At 40.1% G+C, this 16,913-nt stretch overlaps 1 protein-coding gene across 1 annotated transcript in view; it reads right to left on the bottom strand.

The window, feature by feature from the left end:
* Positions 1–3,788: 3,788 nt before the first annotated feature.
* The window catches only part of THBS2 (thrombospondin 2), a 56,603-nt gene continuing 43,478 nt past the window's right edge, over positions 3,789–16,913 (bottom strand). The window contains exons 18-22 of the mRNA XM_077347072.1: positions 11,443–11,670; positions 10,353–10,624; positions 9,842–9,939; positions 8,552–8,691; positions 3,789–7,360 (exon numbers count right to left, since the gene is read on the bottom strand). Of these exons, the coding sequence (XP_077203187.1) occupies positions 7,335–7,360; positions 8,552–8,691; positions 9,842–9,939; positions 10,353–10,624; positions 11,443–11,670 (764 nt within the window). The 3' untranslated portion in view covers positions 3,789–7,334. The remainder of the gene's footprint in view (positions 7,361–8,551; positions 8,692–9,841; positions 9,940–10,352; positions 10,625–11,442; positions 11,671–16,913) is intronic.

Here is a 16,913-nt window from a genome sequence, read left to right as displayed (position 1 = left end):
CAATGATTCGCTGGGCACAAAATATAGGGCACACTATTAAGCTTCAGCAATGGGAGATGGTATGGAAAAGAGATATAAAATTTACATTAGCAACTAATAAAATGGAAGATTATTACAAAATGCTGTATAGATGTTATTTGGCTTCAGTATTACTGTCCAAATTATACAAAAATGGCTTAACAAAATGTTGGAAATGTAAATTGGTTGATGCTACTTTTTACCATCTTTGGTGGACATGTACAGAGGCAAAAATATTTTGGGTACAGATCCATCAATATATTCGGAAAATAACAACGCTTGACTTGAAACTTAAACCAGAATTATATTTATTAAATATTTTGGATCCTGAAATAGTAAAAGCAAGGAGAATACTATTACTTTACATGATTTCAGCAGCAAGAATAATTTATGCTCAATACTGGAAAAATGAAAAAATACCAAGTGTAAATGAATGGTTGGATAAGGTTAAGGAGTAGGCAGAATTAGATACGTTAACAATATTAATAAGAGTCCAAATGCTAGATAGTTTTATAACAAATTGGGAGCCATTTGTAAATTATCTTAAAAGTAATAAGGTAAATGAGAGTATTATTATTGGTTATGTTGAATAAATTAGTTAAGACAAGGATGAAGTATATTCTAAAGTAAATATTTATTAGTTGTAAATATGTATTTCATCATATTATTATTTTAACTAAGGATATATATTATAATTATGAATGGTTAATGAATGATTTAATTGTGAAATTTTGATTTCCAATAATATTTTTTGTGCATGTGGTATATGAAAACTAAAGAACCTGATTTGTAGATGGTCGGAGGTCTTTTCTAAATGTTTTTTTTTTGTTGTTGTTATTGTATGTTTTTGGTTTTGGGGGGAGGTGTCTTTATTATTATTTGTTATCGGGGTTAAGTGGTGTTGGTGTATCAGAAGATGTTGTGGTGTTAAGTGGTGTTGAGCATCAGAAGAGCTGCTAGGTCCCCAGCACTCCAAACCCAGAGACTCATGGGGCAGGCTGTGGTGGTGTCAGATCAAATAAGAGCTCCAATTGTAGTCTATACACATACGGCTAGAAATTGTACCCAATGGTTTCTGTAAATGCACTGAAGAAGCCACTAAGTGTGTGGCCCAGCTGATAGCATTGTTAGTTCAATTTGCCACCATAAGATTGAGCCTCAAAACAAAGTCTAAAAGGCAAAATCTAAGACCTGACCAGACCATCCTATTTGTAAGGGGGAAGAGGAGAAGCCCATATGCAAGTAGGAGTGTATGTATAAGGCAATGATGTTGTATATGCCTCAAAGGCAATGTCTTGATGGGTGTTCTGGAGTTAAACAATGATCTAGGAGAAGTTTAATGGTTTTACTGAAAGTTTAACTATAGGTACTAATGGTTCTTGACAACTCTCTGAGTACCAGATGGGAAAGCTATCAAGTTTGGGAAAAGTGTTAAGTACTGCTTAGTTAGAGTGGATGGATGAGGGAATTTGGTAAGATTGGTTGCAAGTTCTTGGGTGACCTATTGTCCTCAATAATGCATCTCCCTGGTATGGGGAAGTGGTCATTAGTGGGTCAGTCATTCTTTCTCACATGTTCTAAACTATATGTCCAGACTTCTCACTAGAGGTTTGTTTCCTGTTGGGCCAGTCACTGTTGTGCGCTTATGATCTGGCTGACAACTATTTCTGTATCATTTTCAGCCAGGCTGCATTTAATATTTGAAATATTGATCTATAAATGAGAGGAGGGGTCTGACTGCTAACAGATCTACCCATGTCTGTATACACTACCTTCTAGGAGTCATGTATATATACTTGTGGTGATCAATCAAGTATCAGTTATGAAATAGGCTGTACTGCTGAGTTTTGTCAGAATCAGGTCCATAGCAGAATCAGAAAAAAAGATTCCAGAAAGAGCAGCTCAGTGGCAACCCAGGTAACTTGTAATAGGCAATCTCATTAACCAGTCTCTTTGCTGTTAGGAAGCTTCCAGGAAGACAAATGAGCCTCAGCAGCATTCATATTATTTTCATTTGGGCCTCATCTCTGCTTAATGGATCAGGGAGAAAGGGTGATTCTTGACATGATGCACAAAGCGTGCTGTATGCTGCTGTTTTTTTGCTGCCTGTGTTGGCATCTAGTGCTTGGCCAAAAAGGGAGAGTTTTCAGCCATTATTTATATTATTAATATGGAATTAATATTAAGTTATAATGACATAGTTGGGAATATTTCTCAGCAGTTCCATTAAAATTATGGCGTTTAAAATATTGCATTATGAAATCAACCCAAAAAGAGTCTGGAAAAAAAGAGAGCATTTCCAGATTAATCAGCAGTGTAAAGGTATATATATATATATACACACACACATATATACACATATACCCATGCGCAGGGTAAGTGGGGAGGGAACAAGCCACCAAGCCACTTGCCAGGCAGGCAATCTCTAGATGCCAAAGGCAATCTGCTGACTGCCTCTGCCTGATCAGCTTGCCTCAAGCTTCCCAATGCACGTGGTGTTAGGGATGCAAGCCACAAAGCCGGAGAGCCAGGAGAGCTGCCAGCCAGGCAGCCTCCCACTGGCTGCCACAGATGCTCAACCACAGGGCTGAGCCCCCCGGCCTTTCTGGATAGTCCAGAACCTCCCGCTCTGAACATGTGGGGTAGGTGGGGTTGGGGCTTATAAGCCCCAAGGCTGGAGAGCAGGAGAGCTGAAAGAGCTGGGAGAGCCACTCATCAGGCAGCCAAGATAGCTACCAGAGACCCTTTGCTGGCTGGAACCTCATGCCACCGTGAACAAGCAAATTGTCCTGGTGGTGATTAGGGAAAAGGGGGTGAGGTTCCTTGCACATAGTACCTTTTAAAGCACCCACGCCTGCACCTCCCCGACCTGCCCCAGGCACAATGCAGCATCAAAGCGCCTTCCCTCCATGCCACCAAGCTTGTCCCTCCAGCGCCTCCTCCTCTTCCCGGCTCCTCCGCTGCATCAACAGGTGACTGGAGGTAAGGTCTCAGATACATTTATAAGAACACAACAGTGGCAGTACAGTTCACAATTACCACCAGCAAAAATTCCATTAAAATGAGCAGGAGTTTCACAAGAGATTTCCATAATTTATGCTGCACTCTCATCAAACATTGCTATAAAATGGAATCAGATTACTGTTGTTTTTTTTAACCGCATATAAAAGGCCATAAAAGGCTTAAGAACTGAGAAGGGGGAACAATAAAATCAACAATCTGGAATAATTATAACAGGTTACTATTGCACAGAACTTATAGAAGTCAGAAGCATCTGCTAAAACTAAGCTGGAAAGACAAGAACAAGGAAAAACAGAACAGCAAAGTCAACTAAAAGCTGGAGAGAAGGAAACGCGTGTGGCATCAGCTGCGTTCCTTTCCTGACAATTTTGGTTATTTAACAGGATCACAGAAGGGATGTTTGGCTTCAGGAGAGGCTCTTCTTGGGTTTCTTGTCAATTAAAAAAATTAAACTATAGAAAAGTAAAGAGAACACTTTCAATAAAACTTTTTATGGTTTATTGTCTATCATTAAATGTATAAAAAAGAGAATTTGAATAAATGAGGGACATTAAATGATAAAACTTCTGTCTGTGCAGACAAATAAATAGTTATTTACAGTCTTTGGCAAAACAAAAGGTAAGAAATTGTGCTCTCTCTCTCTCAAACACACACTCACACACATGCTTGCTAAAAAGGGAAATCATAAATAATTTACATAGTATAGGCAAGTATAGTACAGTCTAAATATTAACATCTTAGTCCCAACATTGGTCTTGTCTTTTTATTCAAAGGAAACAGAGCCATTACAGAAATGAAACCCCCTCCAGTTCATTTCTATGGAACTTTGGGTTACATTTTTAAAATAATAAATTGCAAAAACACCTTTAACAAATAAAAAAACATATCTCATACTTCTAAAATGTTAATATGGTAAAATGAAGAATGTGCAATAAAGTCAGAAAATGTTGATTTCTTATAGGTATATTGCATCAAAATCTATTTAAGTTTGTTGGGAAACAGCTGAACTGAATAGGTTCACTGCATCCCTGGACAAGGCAAGAGATTGTCACTGTGATGCTGTGGGAATAGCAACCCTCATGCATTCCTGGAGCCTCCATCCACATAGGCTGCCTCATTCACTTCAGTTGTACAATAAGCACAACTATGGGCAAGCATGCATTTATATGAGAGCACGTTGCCCATATGCACACATACTCCAGCTTTGTCATCCTGCAAGAGGTTTCCATGTGCATAGCCTTAGCTGGGTGGGGAATCTTGCTTATGGTTTCAGGACCCAATACATCAGCTAGGGTTGTCTATGCACAGTAAAGTGAAAAAACAAAGCAGATCTGGATTCTACCCTTGCAGCTAGATGGGTCCTTTTGCTAAACAGTTAGTTCCAGCATTCTCTTTTTAACACAGGTGCACATGTACAAGCCCACCTTATGTACATTTTGTGGGATCAGGACCTATGTGTTTTGCAATATACAGTATGCACACGTTTACTGGACAAAACTCAAGGTGATTGCTCTTCTGGTGTAAATCTCATCCATGAATAAAACTACATCAACTCATAAGCAAAGCTCATTCATCTTTAAAAAGAGTTAAATATTTGCATATTATTGTGTACTTGAATAACTGTTGTATCTGGATAGAATAAAGGATGACTTATCTTCAGAATAGTTTTCCTTAATATTCCTATATACAGCAGACATACATAAAACTTTTTGTAAAAAAAAATGGGGGCCTTGGTATATATTACAGTTCTACTTATAGGGTCTCAATTGGTTACAACTTGGACAATTAAGGAAATCTTAAAATTATTATAACATATAATCGCACACATAACCAAATACATTCATACCTACAGGTTGTACCATTAACTGCATTCTATAGCTATGAGGAGTTTCATTGCTAATGTGCTCTCTGGTATGCTTCACAAATAAATAACTGGCAAACATACCTGCAAATTATAATAATAAATAGCATTGATACCCTTATAATTGGAACCGTAATATGTGACCAGATTTCGGTAATGGTAGCATTGTCACCTTCTCAAAAACCCAAAGCAAGGTATCGAAGTGCTGGTTGCAGCAGTATTGGGAAAGCAAGTCACATGGCCACAAGCTGATTTCTCTGAACATTCCATGCACACAAACAGTTCTTTAAAAATGGCATAGTCATAGAAATGCTTTTACTGCTAAAGCAAATGAAGTTCTTAGCAAAGCTTTTCTTCCCAAAGAAACTACTGAGAAGGGTTTCACATTCCATGAGAGGTGAGTTTGCCACTTGTCTGGTAGAAGAGCAACTTTAAGTAAGGTATAACCTTCTAAACCTTCATTCTTCTTAGCCGGGTGTAATTTTGGGCCAAACTAAATGTTAGCTGCAGGGAGCAACTGCTTTCATAAAAAGAAGAATCCAATAGGTCTTGGAACCATGAGGGGAAGAAAGGCTCCTATCTCCTCCCACCCTTTCTGGTCGTTTTCATATTCTGAATGGAGGATTATTTCCACTTTTTGTTGCTCCATGTGGAGTATCTGTGCATGTGGAGCAGCAAAATTAGGGAAACAACTCCTCCCCCTCAGGGCATGGTTTCTGCATAGGAAAATGGCTTCAGTGGGGAGGCAAAAGCCCTTCTTCCCTCTACACTACTATTCCAAGCCTGTTTGGGCATTCTTTTATTGAGAAGCCATTGCCTGCAGCTACTATGCAGCTGCAAAGAACATGAGTTGGGTCCAGGGAACCCAGATCCAGCTCTTTAAAACAGTAATGTTTCATTTGGTCCTTTGCTTAAGATTGCACTGAATAAATGTATAATGTTTCAGGAATTTAATACACACAATGGCCAAGCTCTACATACTCTTCCATACAACCATTAGTGTTAAATAACATGGCATCAAATGAAATACTGGTTGCAGAGTTGCCAAGTTCTGCGCAGCAGCGATCAAAATTCATAATAGAATGGTCTGTTTTAAGTGAACTGGACAGCTGTGTTTATCTACCTTATTCTATTTTCTATTGTTAACTTTTAAGATGTTTTAATTCCTGGTTTTAATGGATATTTTTGTATCATCTTATGCTGGTCTATGACCATAATAAAACATACTACTACTGGTTGTGGATCTGAGATGTAAGTGGGAATGTAAATTAAAATTGGAAAAGTGTAAATTGGACAAGTGGAACCCATTTTTAATGAGTGATTCATGAACCATTTTTGTTGACTCCAATACACCCCCATTAAAGTCAATAGAACACTGCAGAGAATGTTGATTATGAGATGGTGGAAGGATTTTGTGCAGTACAGGATTTTGATGAAGCCAAGTGGAACAATTTCATGTGTACAGACACACAAAAAAGATTTTCATGGTAAGGTTATTTTATGACAAACCCCCACCCCTTGCCTTGCAGAACTGGTGAATGAGCACTGAAGTCTTAAAAGTCATTTCTATGGAGTAGACAGGTGGATGTATTCAATGAAATCCACGTTACTGGATGAACAGTTTTTAAATAACATCCTCAAGTGTATGCCTCCACAAAAATAATTGAAAATTCATTCCCATAGACTAGAATTAACATCAGACTAAAGATTCCTTTGGGATGTCCAGCTGTACTATTTAAGTTCAAGAACCAAAGCCGTGTAATAGCCCTTGCAAGAGCAAAACAACATCAAAAGTTGTATTATTGGTTTTTACAAGAGGGAGCTCTATTCTAAACTCTCCAAACACATGATACATCTAAAAAAATCATAACATTTTAAGGACACTAAGCCACCTTCTTGATTGGTCCTGCCATGTTTCCCAATGGCTTGTTAATTAACAAGGGTACATAGAGTTTGGCCCTTCCTAATTTTGTTGAAATTGATCTCCAAAACTTTATGTTACCAAGGCCCAGCCCTGATCTGAGATAGTAATGCGGACTTAAGAAGATGTTTTTTCTCCTTGACTTGATGTAAGACCCCCCTTTTATCCCATATTTATATAAATACATCAAGTATTCATGCATTTTAAATACATTAAGTGCTTTAAATGTAAACGCCATTTTAAAACAATGACCCATGTTTCTGCCCTGTTTCCATTCTACACATCAATCTTCTCTTGGTTCACTGGTGGATTCAATGCTCACATTTAGGCCCTGCCAGTCCAAGCTCTTCAAAGGCACTTTTTGATAGGATTGGAGGAATCTCTCCTGGTGGCATGGAAGGAGAAAGTCAGTTGGGAGTGAGCCAAAGGAGACATGAAAGGAGAGTGAGGGGGTTGAAGTACCAGGATGTACAGAGGTGTCTAGGTTGACTAGCATCTACAGTACTTTGCTGATTATGCAACACCCTTAGTCCAGACATCTGCAACAGAGCAAAACAATTGGTTAGTATGACTGTATATATTTGGAGAATAGTACGGTAAACACGTTACGCAAAAAAGGTCCGGAATATTTATTCATTATCTCCATTGATGAGATTCAGACTACCAAAAAACAGGTAGCAGGACATAGCCAGAGTAAGTCATGAAAATCACCATAAAACTGCTATGCACCAAAGAACTAGTATCACATTTGCATCTTGTTCTTCCATCAAGAAGTTCTGAGCAGCCAATGGGAAGTCCTCATTTTATCTTTAGAGTATCCTACATCAGCTGGAGGTTGATAAATGAGATACTGCAGCCTGTTAATTCACCTTCAAACACTAAACCAGGGGTCCTCAACACTTTTCTGATGATCAATACCTTTTCTGATGCCCACCAAATAATTTTAGGAAATGAGACTTTATGCCCAGCAGGGCTTCTGACTGCCTGAATAGAAGAAAAGGCATCCTATTAATCAGAGCTTCTCCCTGAAATGTTGAGTTGCTATTGAAGTTATATGTAACTTCTCTTCCTGACATTTTGGAGTTAGCTCTGTCTTGAACGGCAACCATTTTGTGGTTAACACGACCTGCTATGGCAGCCATTTTTTGTGGTTGCACCCATTACCCCGTGTCAGAATTCCAAAGATGCCCACAGGCTGGAAACGTTTGGGGACCTTTAAATGATTTGGAAATGTTCACGGCAATTAAGAGGACTGCTAGTAGTATTAGGGATAATGTAAACTTCTCTGCAGGCTGTTTCACACATGCAAATTCATTGCTCATTGATTAAGATCAAGCAATGGCTTACAAGTGTGAATGACTCAAAATAGAGATGAAAAAATTATGGTGCAGCATAATTTTTTTTTAATTATATTTTACTGAGCTATCCCATTGGTGCAGTTTCCCCCCTTTTTTTGTACACAAGTGTGAATGAGACATATTAGATCCAATAACACAGACAGAACATTGAGATCCCTCAATGGCTTATCACTGTACTTTTCCATGACCTCAGTTCATAAAAACAGCTGGGATCACTCAATTATACAGCATCAATTAGAAGAATTTTTTAACTAACCTGTTTCCATACCCATTGCAATCTTCCTCAGTGGGTTATATATACTTTTCCAAATTCTCTTTGAAGCTGAACCATTCAAGGAACATACACACAATTAATCTTATGTATCAGCTTACCTCTACATTCATACTTGAGGTCAGAGAAATATACCATCTCTTGTGAAAAGACAAAAAGACCTAACCGCCCTCCAGCATAGGTCTTGTCGTAGATTGGTCCAGAATCTGCCATGATCTGCTTCCCTTCGTATACTAATACCCTGTGAAGGAAAGATACAGTGTAGTCAAACATAGTGTTTTTTTTAGTGCAAGCCTAATCCAGTAGGGCAAAATGTCATTGAGAAAGAACATAATATAATTGATGCTGATGCATCTTGTGCATGTATAAGCAATCACATATTAGATTAGAGATCTAGAGATATAATTTAGACTTGACTGATGTCCTGTTACACCACTAAAAAGTATTAAATATCTAGATAAGTTTGCCTTTTCACATTTGAAGGTACAAGAGGGTCATATACACAAGTTGCAGAATTCATTACATAGCCTCAGTGCACATTGTGTGATTTCTGACAACAGATGCTATCACGTGCTTCAGCTGAAAGGAATAAGTATACCATTGCAGATGAGTATGTTTTCTGGGTGCTGCTAGATAGGGCAGCACATTAAATGAAACAACTATGTTCAGGAAGTTAGGTAGTCAGGGATATTTTTATGAAGTACAGAGCTAAGATACAACCAAAGAAGTGGAGCAGTGCATCCCCAGCTGGGTTTCTTCTGCATCCATTTTAGGCAAACAAAAGGTTAGGTGGGGTATGCAAAATATGCAAAGTATCACTGAATGAGGACAAAGTATCATGTGTAACACTGACCAATTATGTACGGGGCGGGAAGTCCGGGCTGGCGACAGCAGGGCTGTGGGGCAAATCCCTGATTGTGCACAATGTCGATGCCATCCTGGCCCAACCCTGCCCCAACTCAGGCCCTTACTGCAGGAGCACGGATTCTCCACTTTTCCTGCGGTGTCTCAATTGCCATTGGAAGCCAGGCCGGGCCAGCCCCACGCATAATGGAAGTCCTCCCTCAACCTCCAGGGCCCGTTTTTAAGCTTTCCTCTGGTATTTCTGTCCCCTCTCCACTCTGAAGTTTGAGTTATTTCAGAAAAAGTAATCCCTTTCCAAGAGTTTGAGGTATTATTTTTTATTTAATGTTGGATTTGTTTCTCTGGAGCATTCAAAGGAAATTGAACACATCTGAAGGGGAACACACGCTGTTCAGGTTGGTCTCAAATCAACCAGCAAGAAGCGGACAGACTGCCATGACCCAAGTGACAGCACTGGAATTTGCTTACAAACCTCATTTTATGATCAGCTGGAAAAGAAATACCAGCTATTAAAAACAATGTCTTACTTTATTAATCCCGTCTTAGGTCTGTGGACCAAGTGCCACCTGTAGGCAGTGTAATCTTTCCAGCCAATATTCTTAGGGTCATGCCACAGGGTGCGCACCTGAGATAGGGTTAAAAAGACTTTAAATTAAAAAGAGAAATATCAAGTATAAAAAACATTTAAATATATACCGATGGGGTTTGAACTGGCAGTAGTTGACCTATTCAAGTGGGCTGTTGTCTTAGTCTGAAGCAGCAGAATAAAGTCTGAGTCTGTTGTTTTAGCTTCTTTCTCATCATTACCGGCAGGAATTTGATCCTGGATCTTCTGTGGCTATATCTAATGCTATATCCACTGCAGCAATCAAAGTCTGAATTATAAGACATATGCACTGTAGGCTGCTTAGATCAAATATCATAAACTGTGCCCTGATTGCTTTAAATTAGATTTTATTATAATCACTAGTTCAGGAAGACTGGGGGAGGACAGCTAACACTGGCAGCTCATAGTTAGACTTCATTTTTATCTCATACCTGTCCAGGTGTATTTCCAGTATGCCAAAGGGCATTTCTCAGATGTTCTCCAACCCCAGTTGTAGAGTTTACTACTTTAAGTGAAACTCCAGAGTAACCATAAGCTCTGGTGGGCTTGTCCTCCCAATAAGTCTGAGTGACTTGTTTCCACATCAGGACGTAGAAGCGACTACTGGACTGATAGCCAAAGACAAATCCAGCATAATCATCATCCCGATCTGTGTTAACGTAGAATGTACCACTGAAGTCAACAGAACTGAACTCATCATAACCTGGAGCAAGATGAAAAATGGCACAAGTCTCAGGAGTTGTAGTGAGTTTGACATTCTGGTGAGTTCTCCACCAGAAAGTCACTTCAGTGATAAAATGTCCTTACTTTGTCCCCCTCCCAAATGGTTATTACTTTCTATCATTACACTTAATACCTTTGTTATTTCTCAGGATGAATAAAATGCTATGTACCTCTCACTTGGCTGTTACTTGACATTATGCATTATCTGTCCCTTCCCTTATTGAATGAATTAAATATGTTCAGGAAATAGATATTCACCTGTGCTTACACAGAATTTTGAGTGAAGTGCTTTCACATTTATAGCTCAGCTCTATGAAAAATAAGTCATTGTGGTTTTTAAAATGAAACAGAAGCAATCTCAGGATATTTACTTCAAAGTCTGTAAACTATGAACAGATTGTCTACCCGAGCAACATTATAGAACCTTGAATGTTTTGTAAAAAAAATATTACCTGCATGTGGGTATTTTCAAACCTGGTGTTTCTTTTTGTCAAACATAATGAAAGAGATTTTCCTAGACTCTTCCAGTTTATGTTACAAATTGAATTCTTTGTCCCCCACAATTTCCTTCTGTTTGGAACACCAGCATATCAGGGAATATTCTTCATCCAGATTAGCATTCTATACAATTTGCTGTTTCCTCACATCCAGGAAATTACTCCATAGTGATACAGTCCATGACAAGCTTCACTATGTGGTTAACATGAATGCATCAACTGGCTGAAATACTTACACTTCTTCTGTATAGCATTTGGTCTGTACACCCTGCTGATGATTTCAGATTATTCAAATACTCACCTACAGCTATGCCAGGATCTGAGTTGGCGGTCTGTACCAGTTCTTTGCCCTGGTGACGAATTACCCAGTTTGGATCAATCTGAGCTGTTCCCTTAGGATCCAGGGGCACCATCTGGAACTTTCTGAAATCAGTCTCACTAATGGCATCATTTTCTGGACATACGTCATGAATATCAGGGACTCTGTCATTGTCAAAATCATCTTTGCAGATATCACCTCTGCCATCGCCTACAATACAAGTTAAAATAATCACAAACATAGTATTGTTAAAAATTATCCTCACAGCTCTCCTTCTCTGTAGAAGGAAGCATTAGTCTCCATAAAGAATTATACAGAAGTGTATATCATGCAATTATACAGCCAGGTACAGACTGGAATCTAGTTAGAGCTGATAAACAAATACTGTGAATTCAACATAGGGATGCTAGGCCCACATCTATGCTCCTTGGGAGCTGGCTGGGGGCTGGGCCTGGGAGAGGAAAGCATTGCTTTGAGGAAGAACTGGAATTCATGTAACTGCCTTCCTTCCACATTGCTATAAGAATCCCACAAATTCTATGGTAAATTCCATAGATATCTGGTCACTTGAAAGTGATGTTTTAACACTAGTAGCAATATATTGCCCTCCACTTTCCTTCTCCAGGAATGCCCAAACTCGAATGAAAATGCCACAGATATCTGAGTATCATGAGGTAGCAGCTACTTCTATTCTGGGTCTTTACATGGAAGTGACTTCCAAATATCAGGAGTGATGCATTTCCATCCACTTTCTGACCATTACTCACTGGAGCAAGAGTAATCAGAGGACAACAGGAGCAGGAGATCTCCCTCTGTGGGTTACTATCAACCCTAATTCAACAGTCATACTACCCTCTGACAAAACTAGAATTAAATTATGCTGGTGAAAAAATAGTTTCCTTTCCAGAGAAGGAAATGTGTATTACAGTCATCTTGCCAACCCTTAAAGGAGTAATGGCAGTGTACCCCCAAGAGAAAGAGACAGGCTAGTCAATTAAAAAGCCCTTCATAGTTTCATTAATAAATAGCTACAATGTACAGAACGAGAGTCAGATTAAAAATCAGTTTTGATTCAGAGCATGGGGAGGCTCTTGTACAGTGCAACCATACAAAAGCACAAAAAACAGCATGCATCAGGCCCTGTCGCCATCTTCCCGCATACACAAGCAATTGTGGTGATTAAGAAAAGCATAGGCCAGAGGAAAGCATAGGTCAGCAATAGAACATTACAACAGCATGTAGAGAAGACTTTTCCAGTATGGAATTATTTTCACAGCAAGAACCACATTCATCTGGAATGTGGAATTAAAGATGCATTATATACTGAATTATAACACCTACACTGCAGATGCACTTCATTATTATTTACTTGTGATCTGAATGCAGGACACTGTCATTTTATTTGTCTCATGGTGACTGCTGCATGTCTCATGACCACTAATGCACTGGAGCCGAATATGAAGATAAATCTCTGAAAAGCAATATCTGTAACATCTCAGCTGCATATGAGCAAAAAATAAAAGTTTCTGAGAAAAACAACCGATAATCCTAACTGTCATCTCCTAATAAGGCTGGGTAACTAGGCCTAAGTGCTATGGAACTTAGTATTAAGAGGAGCTTTGGAATTTTTAAATTACAAATTCTATCTCTGTGTCATCAGATGCCTTCAGCAACATTCTTTCATAAACTGCTTAAGACTGGCCATGTATTTTTGTCAGTATAGTAAGAAGGAATTACAGTAAATCATCCAAAAATAGCTTTTGGCTTCACATTCTTTTTATGGGGAAAATTGTTTACCTTGCAGGAAAATAGCAGTAATAAACCATGGGGTGAAAATAACCACTCTTCCGAACCTTGGAATGTGGTTATAATCTCCATTGATTAATATGTTATCTGTGGCACAGCTCCCAGTGAACAGAGGCTGCAACTGACAAATCCTGGTTAAATAAAGGTTCTGTGTTGCAGGTAATGGTGCAAATGATTAAAACACTGCCATTCTTAATGTCCTATTTGAAAGTGGCTCTGGCTGAAGACTGCTTAGGCTGAAGAACTGTAGCTCTTAAGTAGGAAACTGCTGCAGCAAGCTGGCAAGGGAAAGAGCGGCCCTGTTGCCCCAGGCCACGCCATCACTTGATGGCCTTTATGTACATATTCATACAAAATCTTTATTGGTGTAACAAAATGAGTAAAGCAACAATAAACACAGTCACAGTGTAAAACCAAGTTTGCCAAACAGTACGATTACAAATAATGATGGGTGGTTACAAACAGTCATAGCATCCAGGCATTCCAAGTTAAATGGCATTAGCAAGCCATTTTGCAGACAAAGTGTCATTACTTTGCCACAACCTTCCCTCCAGAACTGATACAGTAAGGGAACTGCAGGGCCATTGGCCACTTTGGTAAGAATTGTTTGATGGCTTCAGACAGCTCTCCTTAACCAAAGTGGACAAGTTGCTGGGTGCCGTGAGGGCAACCACATGCTCCCCTGACCCCGGTCCCTCCTGGCTCCTCAAGGGGGGTGACCAGTGGGCCCCCTCATGGATATTGTCAACCTCTCCATGCCATCAGGAGAGTTTCCAGAAAGGCTGGGGGAGGCAGCGGTTGGCCACCTGCTGAAAAAAACACTGCTGGATCAACAGGACCCAAACAACTACCGCCCCCTCCCGCATCTTGTGTTTCTGGGGGAAATTGTAGAGAGAGACCCTGCAGACCAGCTCCTGGAATACTTGGAGAAAACTTCAGTGCTTGATCCATTCCAGTCTGGCTTCTGACCTAGCCATGGGGTGGAGACCATCCTGGTCACCCTTATAGATGATCTCTGGCACCAGCTGGATAGAGGCGAGTCAGCACAATTCATGCAGCTCAATCTGTCCACTGCCTTGCCAGGGCCAGAATATGGGGAACACCCTTGCAATGGCTGATCTCCTTTCTCCTGAACAAAACACAGAGGATCTCCGTGGGAGAGGAACAATCGTGCAGTTACCAACTGTCATGAGGAGTCCCACAAGGGGCGGTTCTCTCTCCCACTTTATTCAATATCTATATGTGCCTTTTGGTCCAGCTGGTCTGGAGGTATGGGCTGGGTTGCCATCAATATGCTGTTGACACCTAGCTTTATCTTCTAATAGTTGGCCAGCCTGACTGCCCCCCCTCCCCCAATACATTTACCAGCTATTTGGAAGCAGTGGTGGTCTGGCTCAAGCAAAGTCACCTGAAACTCAACCCCTCCAAGGCAGAGGTCCTGTGGCTGAGAAGGAAGGGTTCAGATCAGGAACTGCACCTCCCCAGCCTGGACAGGGTACAGCTGGAGATCGCATCTCTAGTCAGGAATTTCAGGGTGACCTTTGATGCTGTCCTTTCCATGGAAGCTCATGTCACAAAGGTAGCCAAGTTGGCATTTTCCACCTACACCAAGTAAGCCTAGTAGTGCCCTACCGGGTCTCAGAACACCTAACCACTGTGATCCATATGATGGTCACTTCCAGACTGCACTTCTGTAACTTGCTCTACACTGGCCTGCTCTTATCCTTGACCTGGAAGTTGCAGCTGCAAGGGTCCTTACTGGAACATCATGGAGGGCCCATATTCAGCCTGTGCTGTGGCAGCTACGTTGGTTGCCAGTGGTGTTCTGGATTAAGTTTAAGGTTTTGGTCTGGGTCTAGTGTACCAGAGGGCTCACCTATGCCCCTAGCAGGGCATTATGCTCTGCAAATCTAAACAGGTTAGTGGTCCCCAGCCCAAGAGAGGTATGCCTGGACTTGACCAGGGCCAGGGCCTTTTCAGTCCTGTCCCTGACCTGATGGAATGAGCTCTGGGAAGAGCTGAGAGCCCTGACAGAGCTCTCACAGTTCCACGGGCCTGCAAGATAGAGCTCTTCCACCAGGCATTTAGTTGAGGCTGGGTGGCAGAACATCAATTGGGCTCCCCCTTCAAACCACCCTACCTATGGTTGGAGATGGCATTTCCAGCCAATGTATGGCAGGGAGGGTAGTGGCGTTGGTTGGGGCTGCTTGTTCTTATCTGTTTTGGTTTTAAATTGTATTTTTCATTGTTGTGAACTGCCCCGAGTTGGCTGGCCATATAAGTCTAGTAATAATTGAATTAAATTAGATTAAATTAAATTAATTAACAACTAAAATCAATCACAAGCATCTTAACAGGAACCTTCTCATTCAATACTATCCCAATACAGTATTTCCCATCCACCTTGCATAGAGAAACGTATGTTGTATATGCAGATGACAAAATGTGTTGAATGCTGTTAGTGTAATAGGAATGTTAAGTATTGTTCAATGTCAGAGAATAGAACTGAAATTTCATACTCGTGATTTCTACTTTCTCATTCTGCAAGCTTACTGTATTTTCATAGGAATAACCCAATGCTTTCTACTTTGCTAGAAGAGTGTGAGTTTGTGGGGAGGGCTAGCTAAATAAGTATTTTCCAACTGATTACCGCCCTTCTTCCCAGTTAGGCAACAATAAATAGGTGTGGGAACCAACTTGGCTACTGAAGTGTAGGACCATACTATAGCATAGCAACATGGTTGCTATATACAGTCAATGCATAGCTAAGAACTAAAAAGATAAGGAGATTACCATAATATCCATTTCCATATAAGTGTATAATTCCTACATACCCTATTAGCAAGAATCTCCATTAATATCTCTTATCAAAAGCTGTCTATATGTTTCAGAGGCATGTTTCCGTACCTCATGATTTAATTTTAAGGACAGACTTTGCTATGTATGAACTCAAAGAGTCAAAAATCAAAGAGAAGACAGTGAAACACCTCAAATGTTTCCTGCAGTTCATTTCTGTGAGAAAATGGCTCCACATTCCATTCACTGATTGGAAGGCAGCCAAGCTGAAATACAAATTCTGACCAGCTGCATGCTCCAGAATGTATTTCTCCCAACACTTAAGGGGAAAAGTGAATGTTCCCAGTTATATTCCTTTTGCCAACATCAAAGCAGTAGTTTCTTTGTCCAAATAAGACTTTAATTATCCAGGACATATGTTGTCAAGGCTCCTTCTGGTGCTGACTGCAGACAAGGCTGACTTTCCTTCAAGACACAACAAAAGTAATTCTCCTACCCACCATCTTTTCAATCTCTGTGGAGGCCTGCTATCTCAAAGTTGGTTCTTCACACCTGTTCTATTTTTGACAGTCCTCCCTGTCCTAAATTTAATTTGTATTTTGTTGTTTTTATCCTATCCTTTTTTCAAGGAACTTAGGTGATGTATAAAGTCACCATATATATTTTTAGAAATTCATGATCTATATTTTTTGGGGGGTGCCTAGTGTTTGAAGAGAAAAAAGAGAGTTCAGTGCTCCTGCCACTTCCTCCAGGAAGATAGATTCAAGTAGGTAGTCATCTTAGAGGTGTCATTGTACTCAAATTAGAGTCTCTTAGGCAGATATGGGTTTATTTGGGTATTAAATTTAGTG

Source organism: Paroedura picta, chromosome 1 (assembly GCF_049243985.1).
Source record: "Paroedura picta isolate Pp20150507F chromosome 1, Ppicta_v3.0, whole genome shotgun sequence".
NCBI lineage: Eukaryota > Metazoa > Chordata > Lepidosauria > Squamata > Gekkonidae > Paroedura > Paroedura picta.
The sequence above is the reverse complement of the archived record's forward strand: the minus strand, read 5'-3'. Positions and strand labels throughout refer to the sequence as shown.